Here is a 15,249-nt window from a genome sequence, read left to right as displayed (position 1 = left end):
GCTAGACCTGTACAGCAGGAGTTAATGTATAAGCTAGTAGCTCAGCAAGACAGTGTTCTGTAAAATAACAAAGTCATCATTTTAATAAAAAGTAGTTCAACTACAGGATTACAATTGTGGAAATAAAACATAGCCTACAGACTAAGCCTAGCTTATAGCATGCTTATGAGGCTGTGCCTATAATCTCAAGTCTTTCATAAGTTTTTCAGTTCGACGTTAGATTTAGGCATAGGCTATAAATTGCTGATGATCCACATATACAGCGCATCAAAACCTTTGTCTAGGCCTAACTTGTAGCCTAGGCTACGTTGTCTGTTTCCTAAACTTGTAATTAAAGAGAAGCTTGAAATAAATTGACTCAGCTAACAATGCGTAAACAATGAGATAACTTACGGTAAGTCTTAATAACGAAACATTTTAGGTAATAAATTGCATTCCTGGGTCTAGAATACATGTGCACAACCACAAGATGCTTTTTTTTATACTAGACTTCAGTTACTCGAACTGTGACGTCATCTGATTGTGCACTTGTACACTAGACCCGCATTGTTATTACCAGCATCCCAACAAGACTGCTGGGCGCTGGCGCGCGCTTTTCGACCTGCTTTCAAAACTGTTGGAACGCAACCAACTGGAAATATCACGTGACATAAGAAAATTCTTTATACAACACAGATCGCCAGCACGTGTGCAACATTGTGTAGTTATTCATAGTGTTTTCTATGTGTTGTAGAAGTTTGATACTTGATCAAATCTAAAGCTACACATGTTTATGTGTTCAATTTCAAAGTGTTTTAAACGTTTTTCAGAGCATAACACCTGCCCTACAATATGAGGTTTTTGTTCCCTCTCTCAAGAAACCATCTACTCCAAACGAAGAAGAAGAAAAGCATAACAGATCTACAACACGACACAAACACAAAGAAAACATTAAAAAGCATGTTTTGTGTTTTCCGAGGTTGTTTGGGTGAAAAAAAGGATGGCAGTGTATGTAATTGTCTCTAACCAATCAATCGTTTAATTTAAAATACTAATTTGTCGTAAAGCGAATACAGTGTATCCAAGACATGGACCGACGAACGCGCGAAACCAAAGTTTATTTCGTAAACATTCCGGGTTCGATACGGAGAAATAAGAAATTCAACATAAAAGAGATAAAATGTTTATTAACCGTAGTTGCACTCATATGTTACCACGTCACCGATTAAAAAAAGCACTTTTCTTTGTTTCGGGGAATGCCCTTGATATCCTTGAAGGATTTGAACAAGAGAATATTGCTAAAATTGACAGTTAATTGAAATAAGTGGTACTTGGCCGAGTATCAATAACACGCACATGCATGACAAAGTAACAAGAGTCGTTCAAAAAATGAACAGATCCATTGCACAACCCCAACCCAGAACCCAACCTCAACCCTAATCTTAATGTACCAAGTAGATACTAGAGATAAACTAAAACGTTAAAACTGTCGTACCGGAAGCCAAAGCATTTATCGTCCAGCGAGGAAATATCCATTCACTGTCCCACGATTAGATCGACACATTGCCTGGAACGATAAAATTTGGTTATTATGAATTTGATTCAAAGTCAAAGTCGCTAAAACGTTGCCTCGATGCTGTGCAAGGAACAGAAAGCGAGCAACAACAGTTAAAAAGTTTATATCGGTTAAATTAAAAGATAAACAAAAACTAAACTCATCTGATGTTCATAAAAGGTTTATGATTATTTATCTGCTTTTAGACGCAAGTAGAACAGAAAGGAAATCAAATCAAGAAAATAATTTAAGTTTGATATAAACAACAATAATGTCAATGATGAACAAATGATAAAACCCACTTAAAATGAATGAGCCCAATTGGACAAACAAAGAAACAAACAAACCAGTATAGGCCTTTCAATAGCTCGGAAAATATTTCTGAAGCTACCGTAAAGTGGAGATGGTATTTGATTTAGTAGTTCTTTGTTTTCACTATTGTTCGTCTTGTTTGCCAGGTACGCCTGTTAATCTAATGCTTGAATTCATGACATCACAATTCAAAAGCCTGTTTGATTGTTCTGCAGAGGTTTGCAAACTAAAGTGTTTACAAATCACATCGTAACGCATTGAAAAGTGCGTTTTCGTTGTATATGGTACCATGTTTTTAGCAAACGTTTGTCGATTTTAAAACGACAACTTATTGCACATTGAAAGAATAAAAGTTTGTCGTTTGCAAGCAATGACCTCAACTTTACGCTTCAGTGCCTTTGCCAAGTTATTGCAGAATATTGCACAAATCGTTCTGAAAGTTGTGGTGGTCTGTCAATTCAACCAACGTAGGCTACGATTAAACAAACCTGGTAAAGACCATTCAATACACATTGGTTGGTTGAATCGACCAATGACCGAAGGTTATACACATGAACAAGCCCACGGCGACGACAAGAACAAAATAGACAACAACAGTCACAATATCCCAGGTGTCCAGCTTCACAACTGTCCTTGTAAAGTTCGATGACGACGTGGTTGACTCCATTCTTGTTGAATTGGCACAATTTATCAAGCCTTTACACAACACCTTGATGGCTTACGATTTATATCTCAACAGCAATGGGTATCAATTAACTCCAAATTTAAGCTTAAAAGCTGAAACTAGCCTAAAGCTGTCATTTGTTCACGGAGAAAAATCGAAGCTATTTTTCACACCATTTTGTCAACCTAGCTTAAATATTATAACATAGTAACCTAAACCTAACTGAAATCTACCATCTAGTGTAAATCTAACTTCAATTAAAGGCAAAACAGCTAAATGCAAGTTTTTGCATTCTAATTCTCTTAAACAATCCGCCTATCTTTAACTGCAGTGGTGTAGTAACTTCCTTAGCTCAAATCTTCACCACTTTTTTCAAACAAAAGTCCCAAGAACGGAACAAAAGTTGACATCGCACAAATAATTCAGGTCTGGTGCAGAAGTGCGTAACCACAGATTGCCTTTGCGTAATAGTCCCAAATACTCAGATTATGACGTCACCTGGTTGTGCACTTCTGCACTAGACCTCATTATTCTCTCGTTTATTGGGACAAATCTCCACTTAATACGGTCAATGATACGCACATATTTTGAGTGATTGTGATGTAACAAGGAAATGAGAATTCTAGTATCGGCAACAAGACAACTTAACGTCACCTTCTGTTGATAAACAGTGAATATATTTTTACTGATTACAGTAATTTTGAGTTATAACGTTTGTTGCTTTACTTATGTGTTTATTTTCTATTCTAGACGTTTTACAATAACACGCATATAAAGGACGATTTGCCGGGCCTAAGGATTGCTTTTCTGGATGTTTTCATGTGAAATTGCACTCAGATTTTGTGCGGGGTCGCACCGCTGTGCCGGGAATGTTTTCAAAAATATGCTCAACTTCTAGTTTAATAGCGTATTGGCATGTTTCTTAACTTACCTCACAAAAACAAACAAGGTCACTCTAACGTATTTTACTTCACATGATCATGCGCTACTTGTACATCGTCTGTTGCAGTAGAATCATAAATATACTCAGCAATGCTAAATATACAAGCATATACTACCTTTAATAGTAAAGATAACCAAAGTTTGATTTTTGACGTTTATATCTAAACTGCTTTTCAACGATATAAACCTTAACACTATTGACTCTAGATTTGAGCAAAGCAAACATCTTTTGACAACATCAAACCAAAATCTGACGCAGTATTCATACGAGCAGAATAGAAACAAAGCAAGCATTCCAGTGTTTCATCACTTTAAGCCAACAATTTTCCTGTTTGTTTTATTTTACCGTTGTAGTAATGTATTGTCACTTGCAAAGCCTGTTTACATTCCTCCCACAAAAACCAGACCTTTGCTTTATTTGGAGTTGATACATGTACGCTTGAAGCGCGCCATATAGGTGTCATGTATAACTTGCCATTGATCGAGAGTCATTCTTAAAGTACTTCAAGCGTTGTCTAAAATGCCTAACTGGTTTTTATCATAAAACTGAACTTGTCGAAAAATGCTATGATTTCAAGGCTAAATGACAGTTGTCAAGACTTGCATGACATATGATTAATAAATATTTTGTCCGATTATGCTTTTCAAAAGTCGTTTTCTCATTTGTCGATGCTTCATACTGATGAAACAATATCTAACACGACACTTATATACATGGCACAATTGTTACGGACTTTGTTCCTCACATGTTGTGTCGTTACTTATCACCGTGTTTTTGCTTGAAGCATTTTTTACCAATCAGCACCTACGCGTTTGTTAACTATTTTAATCACGTGATTTGGCACCCTTGTTCTATATAAATATTGCGCGCTTTTTAGAGATTTTAGTCTGAGTCGGCGTCTGGCTGAGACCAATTAAATGTGGCTTTTCGAAGATCATCGGTTTGTTTTATTAACGTGGTAACGCTACACAGTCTCACAGTTGAAGGTTACTCACAGTTACTCGCAGTTAAAGGTGTCGCGGTTCACCGTAAATGTGAAATTAAGCCTGGCTACATGAACGAGAAAATAATCGTTACACAATGTGGTAGTTTGTTTGCAACATACGTTATCTTTCTTTCTACTTAATGTAGGGCCTGGACTTAAACGTTTCTGTAGAACAAAAGTAATTTTAAACCTATTTTATTTTTTCAACAATTCAGTTTGAAAAAGTGATTTATGAAGATTTATAAACGCATTAGAATTACATTTTCCAAACACAACGGTAGGACGATATATTTGGCTGCCATCGATTTGATCCTGTGCATTCTATAACCTGCTGCATGTTTAAGCGTTTTCGATTATCCACGCAACTCACTGCCAACTTGGTTCCTACCGCATATTGAGCTGAGCGTTGTCCAATTACCTTCATATTTCTTTGCAACGCAGGAAAGCGGCAGCTTGCTACAAGGAACAGAGAAAAAACAGAAATTAATTTAAATAACTATGTTTTACGCAATAAAAAAAAGAAATGGAGCATCTAGAAATGAAGCTGAATTAGTCAGGCCGCTGTGTTTGCAATCTCATCATATTGGTTAAAACACAGACTCACGCTTGCATATTGGAGGCGCTACATCCCAATGAAAACTGTTTGTGCATCTTAGCTCTCTGTGGCCAAATAACATGTAACCTTCTTCACAATAAAATCTTACAACAGACCCAGGAAAGTACAAGTCAACATTTCCAATTACACCAAATCTTCTGCCTGTTTCATCTGGAATCGTTCGACATCTTCTCCCAACTACAATAGAAATACATTGGATTTAAAAAATACTATGGCGTGACCAAAAATCCTGTTTTAAACTATGTCGTTATTTGTTTATAGTTTGATACGTTCAAACCTGATTCTATATTGCCACGCAACAATACATTTTCAGGGGCGGGCAAAATTTTTGTTTTAAAAATTTGTATCAATATTTTCAAGAATGAATCAATCTATGTAGTAGCAGATCTTGCCTTTGTTGCAGTTGTTACCCGACCATAATTGAGAACAATCGCATCGGTAGGTGTTTCCATTTCTTCGACAAAAGCCTCCATTTTGACAAGGATTGTCTCGGCAAGGATCTATCATCACTGCGAAACAAAACCATTCACGAACGCAAATCTGATAATAATTTGCAGTTAAGTATTTTGCATAATTGTATTCAATAGCTAGAAATTATTCACATCTTTTGTTTTTCCTTTATAGAGTTTAATTAATTTACGCTTTTCTATACTTTGTTGGCAGTTGTCTCCCCGAATGTTACGAGGACAGATGCAATAATAACTCCACCGGTTACGGTGGCAAATCCCTCCATTCTGACATGGGCTACTTTGACAGGCATCGGGAAACGCTGTGAACAGACACAAGAGTTTTGTGGTAAATAATTACAAAGCATGCACACGACCTTTCTAGTTACATTTCAAGCCAAATCGTAACTAAGGCGTTGGTAGATTCCATTCATGAGTAATATGCAGATATACTGGGCACAAACAAATAAAGTTTGGCCACTACCAAAGTTTTTAAATACATGGCATTAATTGTATTTGCATAACGTAGAAAATGCAGTTAAGTTCTTAGCAAGGCAACTAGAAAATAACGTTTCATACAACACGAGTTAGGAGGTTCTCTGTCCCACGTGCCATCTTCCCTGCACGTGATTGGTGAGTTCCCGTTCAACTCTAAGCGTTGATCTGCGCAAGAGAAGGTCAGGGTCGTCCCTGCCCTGTGAGTTGCTTCGTTTCTCCTTGACATTAGAACAGAAGCCGGGACGACGGGTCGAAGACAACTTGAGTCTAGGACCGTAAAACAATTTAAGATGTGACGTTGTAGTTTTAACCAATTGGGCTTCACTTTTTCGTTTAAAATCTCTTTCAAATTACCTGTTGGAAAATCATTGGCTTCCTCTGTTTCGCAAATGTAGTTGTAGTTAATACGCCAACCAGAACATCGCACGTCATTCCAGTCTACGATATCTCGTCGTATTCCAGCGCAACTTTCACTCCACCACTTGTTGTCTGGTTGTCCTCGACCCCAGGCTTGATAACCTCGATGCCCACGTAAGGGAACCCTGGTCCCGTCGTCAAACAGCCAGACACCTCGTTGCTTTGTCATACCGACCAGGTAGGTACCAGGTTGTGGCAGCTCACGCAAAATCCGCTCTTGAATTGCTCTTGTTTTAGGCATGGCCAGCCTGCCACCTTTATCACGGCAACTTTTCTTGGCATCGCCGTAATTCAGTTTAGTTAAAAAAACTTTGTAAGCTTTGGAACCAATTCCTGGAAAAAACGAAAATATATTTAAATTCATGATCTCCTTCTAGTTAAAGGGCAATTTCCTAATTGATCCAATAACTAAACTTCATTGAATTTTTTTTCTAAAATTAATGCATTTGCTTTGAAAACCAAAACTCTTTGTTTGTCTGAACGATAATAATGCAAAAAGATGCATCAAATAAATATCTTGTTTATACACAAACTTACTGAATCCATCACTGAAACAACTACGAGTGTTGCACTTCCTACTTTCAGCATCAGGTCCCGGACAATTTGTTCGCTGCCTCACATTAGCTTGGCAATATCTGGTTCTTCGTTGCAATCCGCCTCCACATTCCCTGGAGCATCTTGACCATTCGTGCCACGATGACCAAGTAGCTGTTGATAAAAATATTAAGTTTAAAGTCAGCCTGATAATATGGTCCAAACTTTTGTGACAAATGATAAGAACTAGTTTGCGTGCAGTTTACATAAGTTACAAAGCACATAAAATTATTTGATTTATTAAAGCAGGACAACATAATCCAGATGAAACATAAAAATCAACTGTTACGGCTTTTATACGGTAACTTAATAGACATCACCTTCGCAAACAGGAGCGTCAACATTCCATCGCCTATCTTCTTCACATGTGGCTGTCAATTCAATTGACCCATATCTACTGATAGCGTAACCTTCATTACAAGTGTAAGTGATTCTGCCTCTCGTAGTAACCCGGCTTCCTGGAGCCGGGGATACAGAGCCGTGTGATGGCGCCCCAGGGACAATACAGGAAATCGCTGAAATATATTTCAAGTGCAATGAAACGAGTTTAAAACAAAATTTGTAAAATATTTTCCGTTTTCAAATAGCTTAGGAACACGGTCGTCATAAATCACTGCAACATGTTACGTTATTAATATAATTAATTATTTAATTGATATTATTATTGTTATATATTATTATATTAAACGCAATAATTACGACTTACTACAATATCTAAACAATTTTTGAAAATGTTAAAAAACTCAAGCTCAAAAACAAGAGATTATCAAACAAGAGAAAATTATTACAATAAATCAATTCTCACCGCAATCTGCGCTCTCGGTAAAGGTAATATCATCAAGGTCAACTGAGGTCGAAAATTGGGAGCTGGATACCGTGATTTCCAGTTGAAGGTCATTTCTCGAAGCTGGGAAGGGATATTCGACGCTTAACCAAGCGCCTCGAGGTTGACCAGAATCGAATGACCACAAAGGTTGCCTGGATGAATGACAAATTTTCTAAGTCATAGTTATGTTTGCTGTAAAATTAAATGCTGGCGTTTGAAATTGTGCTGAAACAGAAATTAAAGTACACAGTGATTTAATGGAAGAAGTTGAAGTTGTAGAAAAGATTAAAGTCCAAGTGAAAAATTCTTACTCCTCTCCATCATGCTGAAAGTAAAATCTACTTCCAGGCCTAAATTCGTCTACTTTGTAATTAAACTTCAAGCAGAGATGACGTGAGCGCGAAATTCTTGGAGAAACGAGGATCGCTCGAGAATCTCTTCCTAAAGAAGAGAATTGGGCCCTGGCGACGTAACCTGAATAGTCATAAAGCTCTTGTAAATTATTATTATTGTTAAATTGGATGTTTGTATAATGTTTACATAAACATTGAAATCATAACCTTACCTCTGCTTCCTTGAGGTACGTTTGTTGCAAAAACTCTGCTAAAACCGTTTTGCAGATTTTGAAATCCACAGAAAGGCCGTCGAAAATCCTCAAAATCACAATCTGTGTCCACTGTTTAAGTGTGACGTATTTGTTACATGTTTAACCCAATTACAAACATGAAGTAGTAGACACAAAATTACTTGTGAATAAGTTATTGTTGGTGTTCAAGCTGCGCTATTTAACTGTGATCACTTCGCCAAAACGGTGAGAAGTGTATGATGTAAATGGAGTGATAAGGTAAAATAATACATTTCTATATTTTCTTTGACGCATGATGTTTCCATTTATATGTTTGTTACATCAAAAACATGACATAAATTTGACCAACCCACGCATATCGGTGTTTCCCCCCATGTCCCATTTTCATTGCATCTTCCCACTGGGTCGCCCTGAATCCTGAATCCGGGATCGCAGCGGAACTCAATTCGACTTCCGTAACTGTAATCGACTCCACTGTCTTCCACTGAACCATGCTCCGGTTGTGGAGGATCCTCGCATTTTTTCACTGATTGCAAAAATTAATGAGTTACCTGTGATCGCCTTTGACAATTATCAAAACCTTTAATAAAAGCAATGATTCTAATACAATATAAGTTCGCAAAGATAATAATTGAAGAAAGGTTTCGTTTGACTGAGTCCAACAACTACATAAGACTACTCAAGGTCACTTTATAAAAGTCTTACGTTCACAGACGGGCAGATCTCCACGCCAGTTTCCATCGTTTTCGCAATAGATGGCGTTTTGTTCTTGATTCATTTCGTAACCTGAATTAAAATTAATGTATTTTTAATCAAAACTACGTTTTAATAAATAAATCGAGGCCAAATGAGAAACAGAGAGAAAGTGAGAGAATCATGGATTAATAATAATAAAAGTACAGACTCTATTAAATTTACGAAAGTTGCCAACGATTTGCAAATGTATCGTTGTGGCAAGAGACTTAAGTATCTTTATCTAATTTTTCAAAAAGTGAGTTTTACAATCTTACCGACATTGCAATAAAATTTAATGATGCTTCCGAAATCAAAGGAGTCTCCTACACGCGCTGCATGACGTACTTCTTCTGGAACGCTACAACTGATTTTGACACAATTGAAATTATTTTCTGACCAACCATCAGACCGACATGTTACAGTTGGATTTCCTGATAAGCTGTATCCTGCGACAGTAAAACTTCTGCTTACGATATGCAAAAATTGTTTGTGTTTTATTTATTAAGAAATAAAAGATAAATCAAACACTTTGATTAATTTTTACAGCTTTTTATGTTTATATTTTATGAATGCATTTATGCCAAATGTCCACGTACAGATTAATCTTATGGTGTACAGTTGTCGAAAGTGGAGCTCAGTAACTGATTATCACACTTAACTAAATAACCAACCAATGCGGCAGTGGAACGTCACAATGTCTCCTTCATCAAAACGATTTTTATCTTGAACTGCATAGAAACTTTTGGTGTTTTTTGGTGGTGGACAAGTGTCTATCAAGTAATTTAATCCTGGTAAGAACTTGATGAACACAACCTGATACAAACAGGCCTATGCTATTATGCATTGCAATTTATGTTTTTTACATACCGTTATTTTTACAGAATGGTGCAGATCCACTCCATGTATTATCAGATCGACATCTTCTTATGTTATTTCCAACTAAATCGTATCCATCATTGCATGTGTATGTGACCTCACTTCCGTATGTTCTGTTTCCTTTTATGAAACCGTTTTTAAAACTTTCAAGTTCTTCACATGGAGCAGCTTTACGGAAAAATATGGAATAAAATGTTGTTAGTCAGACATCACTTCACCAAGGACCTTTATTTTACAAGCTTGGATGAAACTTGTAATGCACAGCTTTAACGCGGAAAGTTTGCTGTGCATTTTGCACCAATTTTCTTGCTATAGCTCTTCATTACAGTCACATGCTTTTTTACGTACAACAGTTTCTGGGAAACACAAGCAAATAACTTAAACAAATTTACTGTAACAGGGTAAAAATTTACTTCCATGAAGCAATAACCTCTGTAAATACCTTCACAGGTCGACGCTGATCCAGTCCATTTCTTGTCCGATCGACATCTTCTTGTGCTGCTGCCAACCAAAACGTATCCATCGTTGCATGTGCATGTGACCTCACTTCCGTATGTTCGGTTTCCTTTTATGACTCCATTTATAATTTCGTCTAACTTTTCGCATGGAGCATCTTAAGAAAGAAATCGAAAGACATATAGATATCTGAACGTAACGTATCATTCGTCGTGTATGTGACATCACTGTCGTAACTTTGATTGCCATGGAATCGACCTTTTTTGTGTGAAGATGTGATGTTAAGACCTGGTTAGAAATTATGCCATTTTTTGTCTAATGTTTTCATTTAAAAAACATCATGAAAACTTGTTATTTGTTTATCAGTAAAACACAAACGCATGTTACGTTTTAGGACAAGAAATAGCCTAGATTAGGTTAACTCTTTGTGGGCCGATGATTCTGATTATAAACACCATTTGTTGCTCACTCACAAGACCGATGATGCAAATTGGAGTCACAACGACTACGTCACAACGACTACGAAGGGTCCACGGGCACCAAGTAAAATTCTGTTATCACCAAAAACTTATATTATTACTTACACGCTAAAATATATACAGTCCATCATATATAACTCGAGATCTTTAACAAAAAATCTTTCAAGTTTCCTTAAAGGCTGATTATTTGCTGAAAACAGTATTTTAACTTACTAAAGAAAAGGTTTTCAAAAGGTTAAAAGTCTACACGTTCCGCAATAAATTAATCAAATATATAAAAAAAATTTTGGAAAAAAAAGAAATCGATTAGAAAGAAATTTTTAGAAAAAATCTTTTTAATTTTACATTCGTAAAAATATTAAAGCAATTGGTTATAGTCTTAAACCCATACTTCCTCCATGCCTTTGAAACAGTAGCGTGGAATTGCAAAGTGAAGTAATTCTCACTATACTGTGTTATGATAAAGTTCACAAATTTACACACCTGAGTCAATACAAGACATCCCACATGCGTCGTCACAAAGACATTGCTTTAATTCGTCACAATCTTCATCGGCAACACAAATGTTTCCACAGCTTCTCCCCAGTTCTAGTTCACCTTGATCACGTGCTCGACAAGAGTGACCACTTGCCAGACGATCTGCAAACAATCGAATCGATCCAAAAATAAAAAATAAAATTTTACACAAATACTGATAGCTAGTTTATGGATACGTTTTGTTAATGACATTAAAGAGTTCTTTAAATAATTTTTTTTTGCAAAATATAAAACTCTGACATGTTTCACTTTGATGTTAAGTTAGAAACAAGAAATTTCAGTCGAGACCAAAAATGAAATTCATTAAAAACAGAAAAAACTGCAAATACAAAAATTATTCAGATCACCTTTACAATATGGTGCTGATCCAGTCCATGTCTTGTCAGATCGACATTTTCTTGTGCTGCTGCCAACCAAAACGTATCCATCGTTGCATGTGTATGTGACCTTACTCCTGTATGTTAGGCTTCCAACAATTTTTCCGTTTTCTAAAGGTTCTAGCTCTTCACACGAAGCAGCTAGAAGAGCATTCAAAGTATTCATTTAATATTTCATTATCGAGTCACGAGGTGCGGTTTTAACGCAGCTTCCCCAGATTGCTTATCATATTATAGCCTCGGTTAACATTTTACCTCAGCTACGGCCTTGCAAGATATTAGAGAGCCTATTACACGGCGAGGTATATAACTATACTGCACACAAAGCATAACACCACAACTACTGAACAAAAAAAAATATAAGACAAGCCCAGTTTAAACTACTTTGTTCAGTTACCAACTTACCATCGTATTTGGCAAACGAATTTTTTGATGCTTCGGCAATTTGAATGATAACGACAAGCTTGTAGTTCAAACATACGATTTTGGTTTAAAAAATTCATACTTACTAAGACAGTTCGGCAACGTATTTGACCAGCTTCCACTAATTAGACAGGTTGATGAAGGATTTCCTCTCAAGCTATACCCAACATCGCAAGTGTAACTTAGAACTTCATCTACCACCCATCGCGACTTCAATGAACTTGGTCTGGCGTGTGCAGGTGTGGTTCGACGTGGACAGGTTATTTCTAAGAAAAACATGTTTTGCTAACATAATATTAAAAATAGAAATGTTGTAAACTTAAAATCACTCACCATTGCATCGTGGTGGTGGACTAGAAAATGTTCGATCTTCCTGACAAGTGGCTTCAGTCTGACCAACCAAGCGATATTTTCGATCACAGGAATAAGTTATAGCTTCATCATACTTCATTCTGTAAACAGCAGGAGCAACAGAACCGGCATGTGGAGGGCTAGGCACGTCGCATTCTTTGACTGTTTGAAAAATGCAAACATTTGTTACAGAAAAGGCATAATACATGAAAATTAAAATATCTTAACTGAAATTTCACAATCGGATTAATTAGTTTGATATAAATTTCCAGCAGAGTGGGACTTGATGCGAAACGTGGTTGGAGAAAAGCAGATCAGTTAAAACGTTGTGCCTTAAAATTTACTTCACAATTGAGTTTTCCTGAAAATAAAACTTGGTGCTATGAAAACATGGTTGTTTAAACTGGTGAATTTACCGAGCATGAATGTGTAATTTACACCTTAAGTTGGTTTTAAGTTTTGTGATTGCCTTTTGAAAATCGAAATTGAAACCAGAATGATGATCACCCTGGCAGCCTGTTGCTGGTAAAAAGAAAATTTTGCAACGTAAAATTTCAAGACTTAAATATATTTGTCGCTTGTTTCAAACACGAAATCAGTGAATTTAGTTCAAATATTGCCCGGATATACAATTATTGTATTTTGTCAAGCAAACTGTTCATTTTTTATGAGCACATTATCTATTCTACAGTAACCCGCTTTGTCCGTAGCAGTCGATTTATTAGAACAAGTACAGCGCATTGAATTACTCAAGACACTCCTATTTTCAAAACGATAAAATCCCACGTGACGTCATCAAGGGTTTCAAACATCAACATTTTATAATTTCCGCAATTTTACTAATTCCGTAGTTTTCGGAAATATTTTCCGTGGAATATTATTAGTTTGAAATCTTGTTTGGGAGAATGGTTGCGAAATTGAGATTGTATTGTTCAACACCGTTTAAAAGCAATTCATAAAACTGTTTCAACATCATCTTGCTCCCAACTTACTTGTGCAAGTAGGTGGAGGATCAGACCAACGACCACTTGACGTGCAGCGTGATTCAGCCGATCCTGACAACTCGTAGCCACGATCACAAGTGTAAGTGGCTCGGTCGCCATAAACCCATTGACTTTTATTAGGGTTAGCTGTAGAATGTTCTGGAACATCTCGGTGTACACATCGTCGTACTGAAATATCAACGTGCACATTATGAGTCTTATGTGCTATTTCAGAGTATTGGTAATAACCAGGCTTGTCCATGGGAATGGGATTCCCACGGGAATCCCATGGGAAATGTCCCATGGGATGGGATGGGATGGGACAGCACGAATTGCAATTCCCATGGCATTGAAAATTTGCTAAATGAGCACAGTGACTCGGAATATGAGTACCAATGATTATAAATTGTCATAGATAGACAACTTTTCTGAACTTTAAAGTTAACAAAGTCAATAAATTTTGTCGTTTTGTATCTCTCTTTGTACATGTAGTCAATTCTAATAGACATTAGACTTAAATTTCCATAAATTTAATAACATTTATTGAATTGTATTTTGATGGGATGGCATGGGATGGGATGGGATGGGACAGGCATGAATTGCTATGGGATGGGATGGGATGGGACAGAAAAAAATGTCCCATGGACAAGCCTGGTAATAACTCAGAGATTGTGAAACAGTAATTCTGTAAAGTTTTATTTCTGCAGAATTAATTTTGTTACAATGCTGTGCTATATTAGAAGGTGGAAATGGCTATTCTTGGTAATCACTTTCTCTCTGTATAGTTTGAGAATGTGTTTACAATGAGATGAATCTATTCTATGTCTGAGTAACTTTACGTCTTAGTGCAAATGTGACAATAGAATAGTAACAAGATGACAAAAATGCAATAAAACTGCTCACTGCGGCAATTAGGTAAATCATTTGACCAACTTCCACTAACTAGACAGGTTGATGAGGGATTTCCCCTCAAGTCATACCCAACAGTGCAAGTGTAACTTAGAACATCATCTACCAGCCATCGCGACTTCAATGAACTTGGTCTGGCGTGTGCAGGTGTGGTGCGGCGTGGGCAGGTTATTTCTGGAAAATTGTTTAATTGGATGCGATTAACAAAATTCTTACGTCTTAAACATCTCATTTCTTTTACCATCCCACCATTACACATTTTATCTTAACAATACCTACCTTGGCAACGTGGTGGTGGGGAAGTGAATGTTCGATCTTCTTGGCAAGTTGCCCTAGAGGTACCAACCAGTCGATACTTTCGACCACAAGAGTATGTTATGGTCTCATCCAATGCCACTCTGCTATACCTTGGAGGTTCAACAGAACCGAAGCTTGGAGCGCTGGGTACGACGCATTCTATCTCTGTTTACAATAAGAAAATTGTTTTAACAGAAAACGCAGGTAGTCTACACGTGTAAACGTTCGATTTTCATTTATTAACCATAAGAATGATATACATAAGCATAACACTTTTAACTTACTTATTTCACAATTCTCTCCTTCGTACCCACGCAAACAATAACATTTGTAAGCGTCAATTCTATTCAAACAAGTTCCTCCGTTTCTGCATGGACGTGGTCCGCATTCGTCAACTTAAAGCAC

At 36.8% G+C, this 15,249-nt stretch overlaps 1 protein-coding gene across 2 annotated transcripts in view; it reads right to left on the bottom strand.

Annotated features, from left to right (window-relative positions):
* LOC143468457 (sushi, von Willebrand factor type A, EGF and pentraxin domain-containing protein 1-like) overlaps positions 1-15,249 on the bottom strand; it is a 36,212-nt gene that overhangs the window by 15,287 nt on the left and 5,676 nt on the right. Inside the window, exons 15-39 of one of the 2 annotated variants that reach the window (XM_076965681.1) lie at positions 15,129-15,239; positions 14,827-15,009; positions 14,542-14,721; positions 13,648-13,827; positions 12,638-12,817; positions 12,391-12,570; positions 11,852-12,022; positions 11,451-11,606; positions 10,475-10,645; positions 10,024-10,200; positions 9,828-9,926; positions 9,432-9,602; positions 9,127-9,207; positions 8,771-8,947; positions 8,401-8,511; positions 8,147-8,309; positions 7,815-7,987; positions 7,330-7,524; positions 6,953-7,123; positions 6,353-6,748; positions 6,080-6,265; positions 5,707-5,823; positions 5,447-5,563; positions 5,043-5,231; positions 4,680-4,894 (exon numbers count right to left, since the gene is read on the bottom strand). In XM_076965681.1, the coding sequence (XP_076821796.1) occupies positions 4,695-4,894; positions 5,043-5,231; positions 5,447-5,563; positions 5,707-5,823; positions 6,080-6,265; positions 6,353-6,748; positions 6,953-7,123; positions 7,330-7,524; positions 7,815-7,987; positions 8,147-8,309; positions 8,401-8,511; positions 8,771-8,947; positions 9,127-9,207; positions 9,432-9,602; positions 9,828-9,926; positions 10,024-10,200; positions 10,475-10,645; positions 11,451-11,606; positions 11,852-12,022; positions 12,391-12,570; positions 12,638-12,817; positions 13,648-13,827; positions 14,542-14,721; positions 14,827-15,009; positions 15,129-15,239 (4,235 nt within the window). In that variant the 3' untranslated portion in view covers positions 4,680-4,694. Of the gene's footprint in view, positions 1-4,679; positions 4,895-5,042; positions 5,232-5,446; positions 5,564-5,706; positions 5,824-6,079; positions 6,266-6,352; positions 6,749-6,952; positions 7,124-7,329; positions 7,525-7,814; positions 7,988-8,146; positions 8,310-8,400; positions 8,512-8,770; positions 8,948-9,126; positions 9,208-9,431; positions 9,603-9,827; positions 9,927-10,023; positions 10,201-10,474; positions 10,646-11,450; positions 11,607-11,851; positions 12,023-12,390; positions 12,571-12,637; positions 12,818-13,647; positions 13,828-14,541; positions 14,722-14,826; positions 15,010-15,128; positions 15,240-15,249 lie in introns of those variants that run through there. The other variant, XM_076965680.1, reaches the window with a different exon arrangement.

Source organism: Clavelina lepadiformis, chromosome 8 (assembly GCF_947623445.1).
Source record: "Clavelina lepadiformis chromosome 8, kaClaLepa1.1, whole genome shotgun sequence".
NCBI lineage: Eukaryota > Metazoa > Chordata > Ascidiacea > Aplousobranchia > Clavelinidae > Clavelina > Clavelina lepadiformis.
The sequence above is the reverse complement of the archived record's forward strand: the minus strand, read 5'-3'. Positions and strand labels throughout refer to the sequence as shown.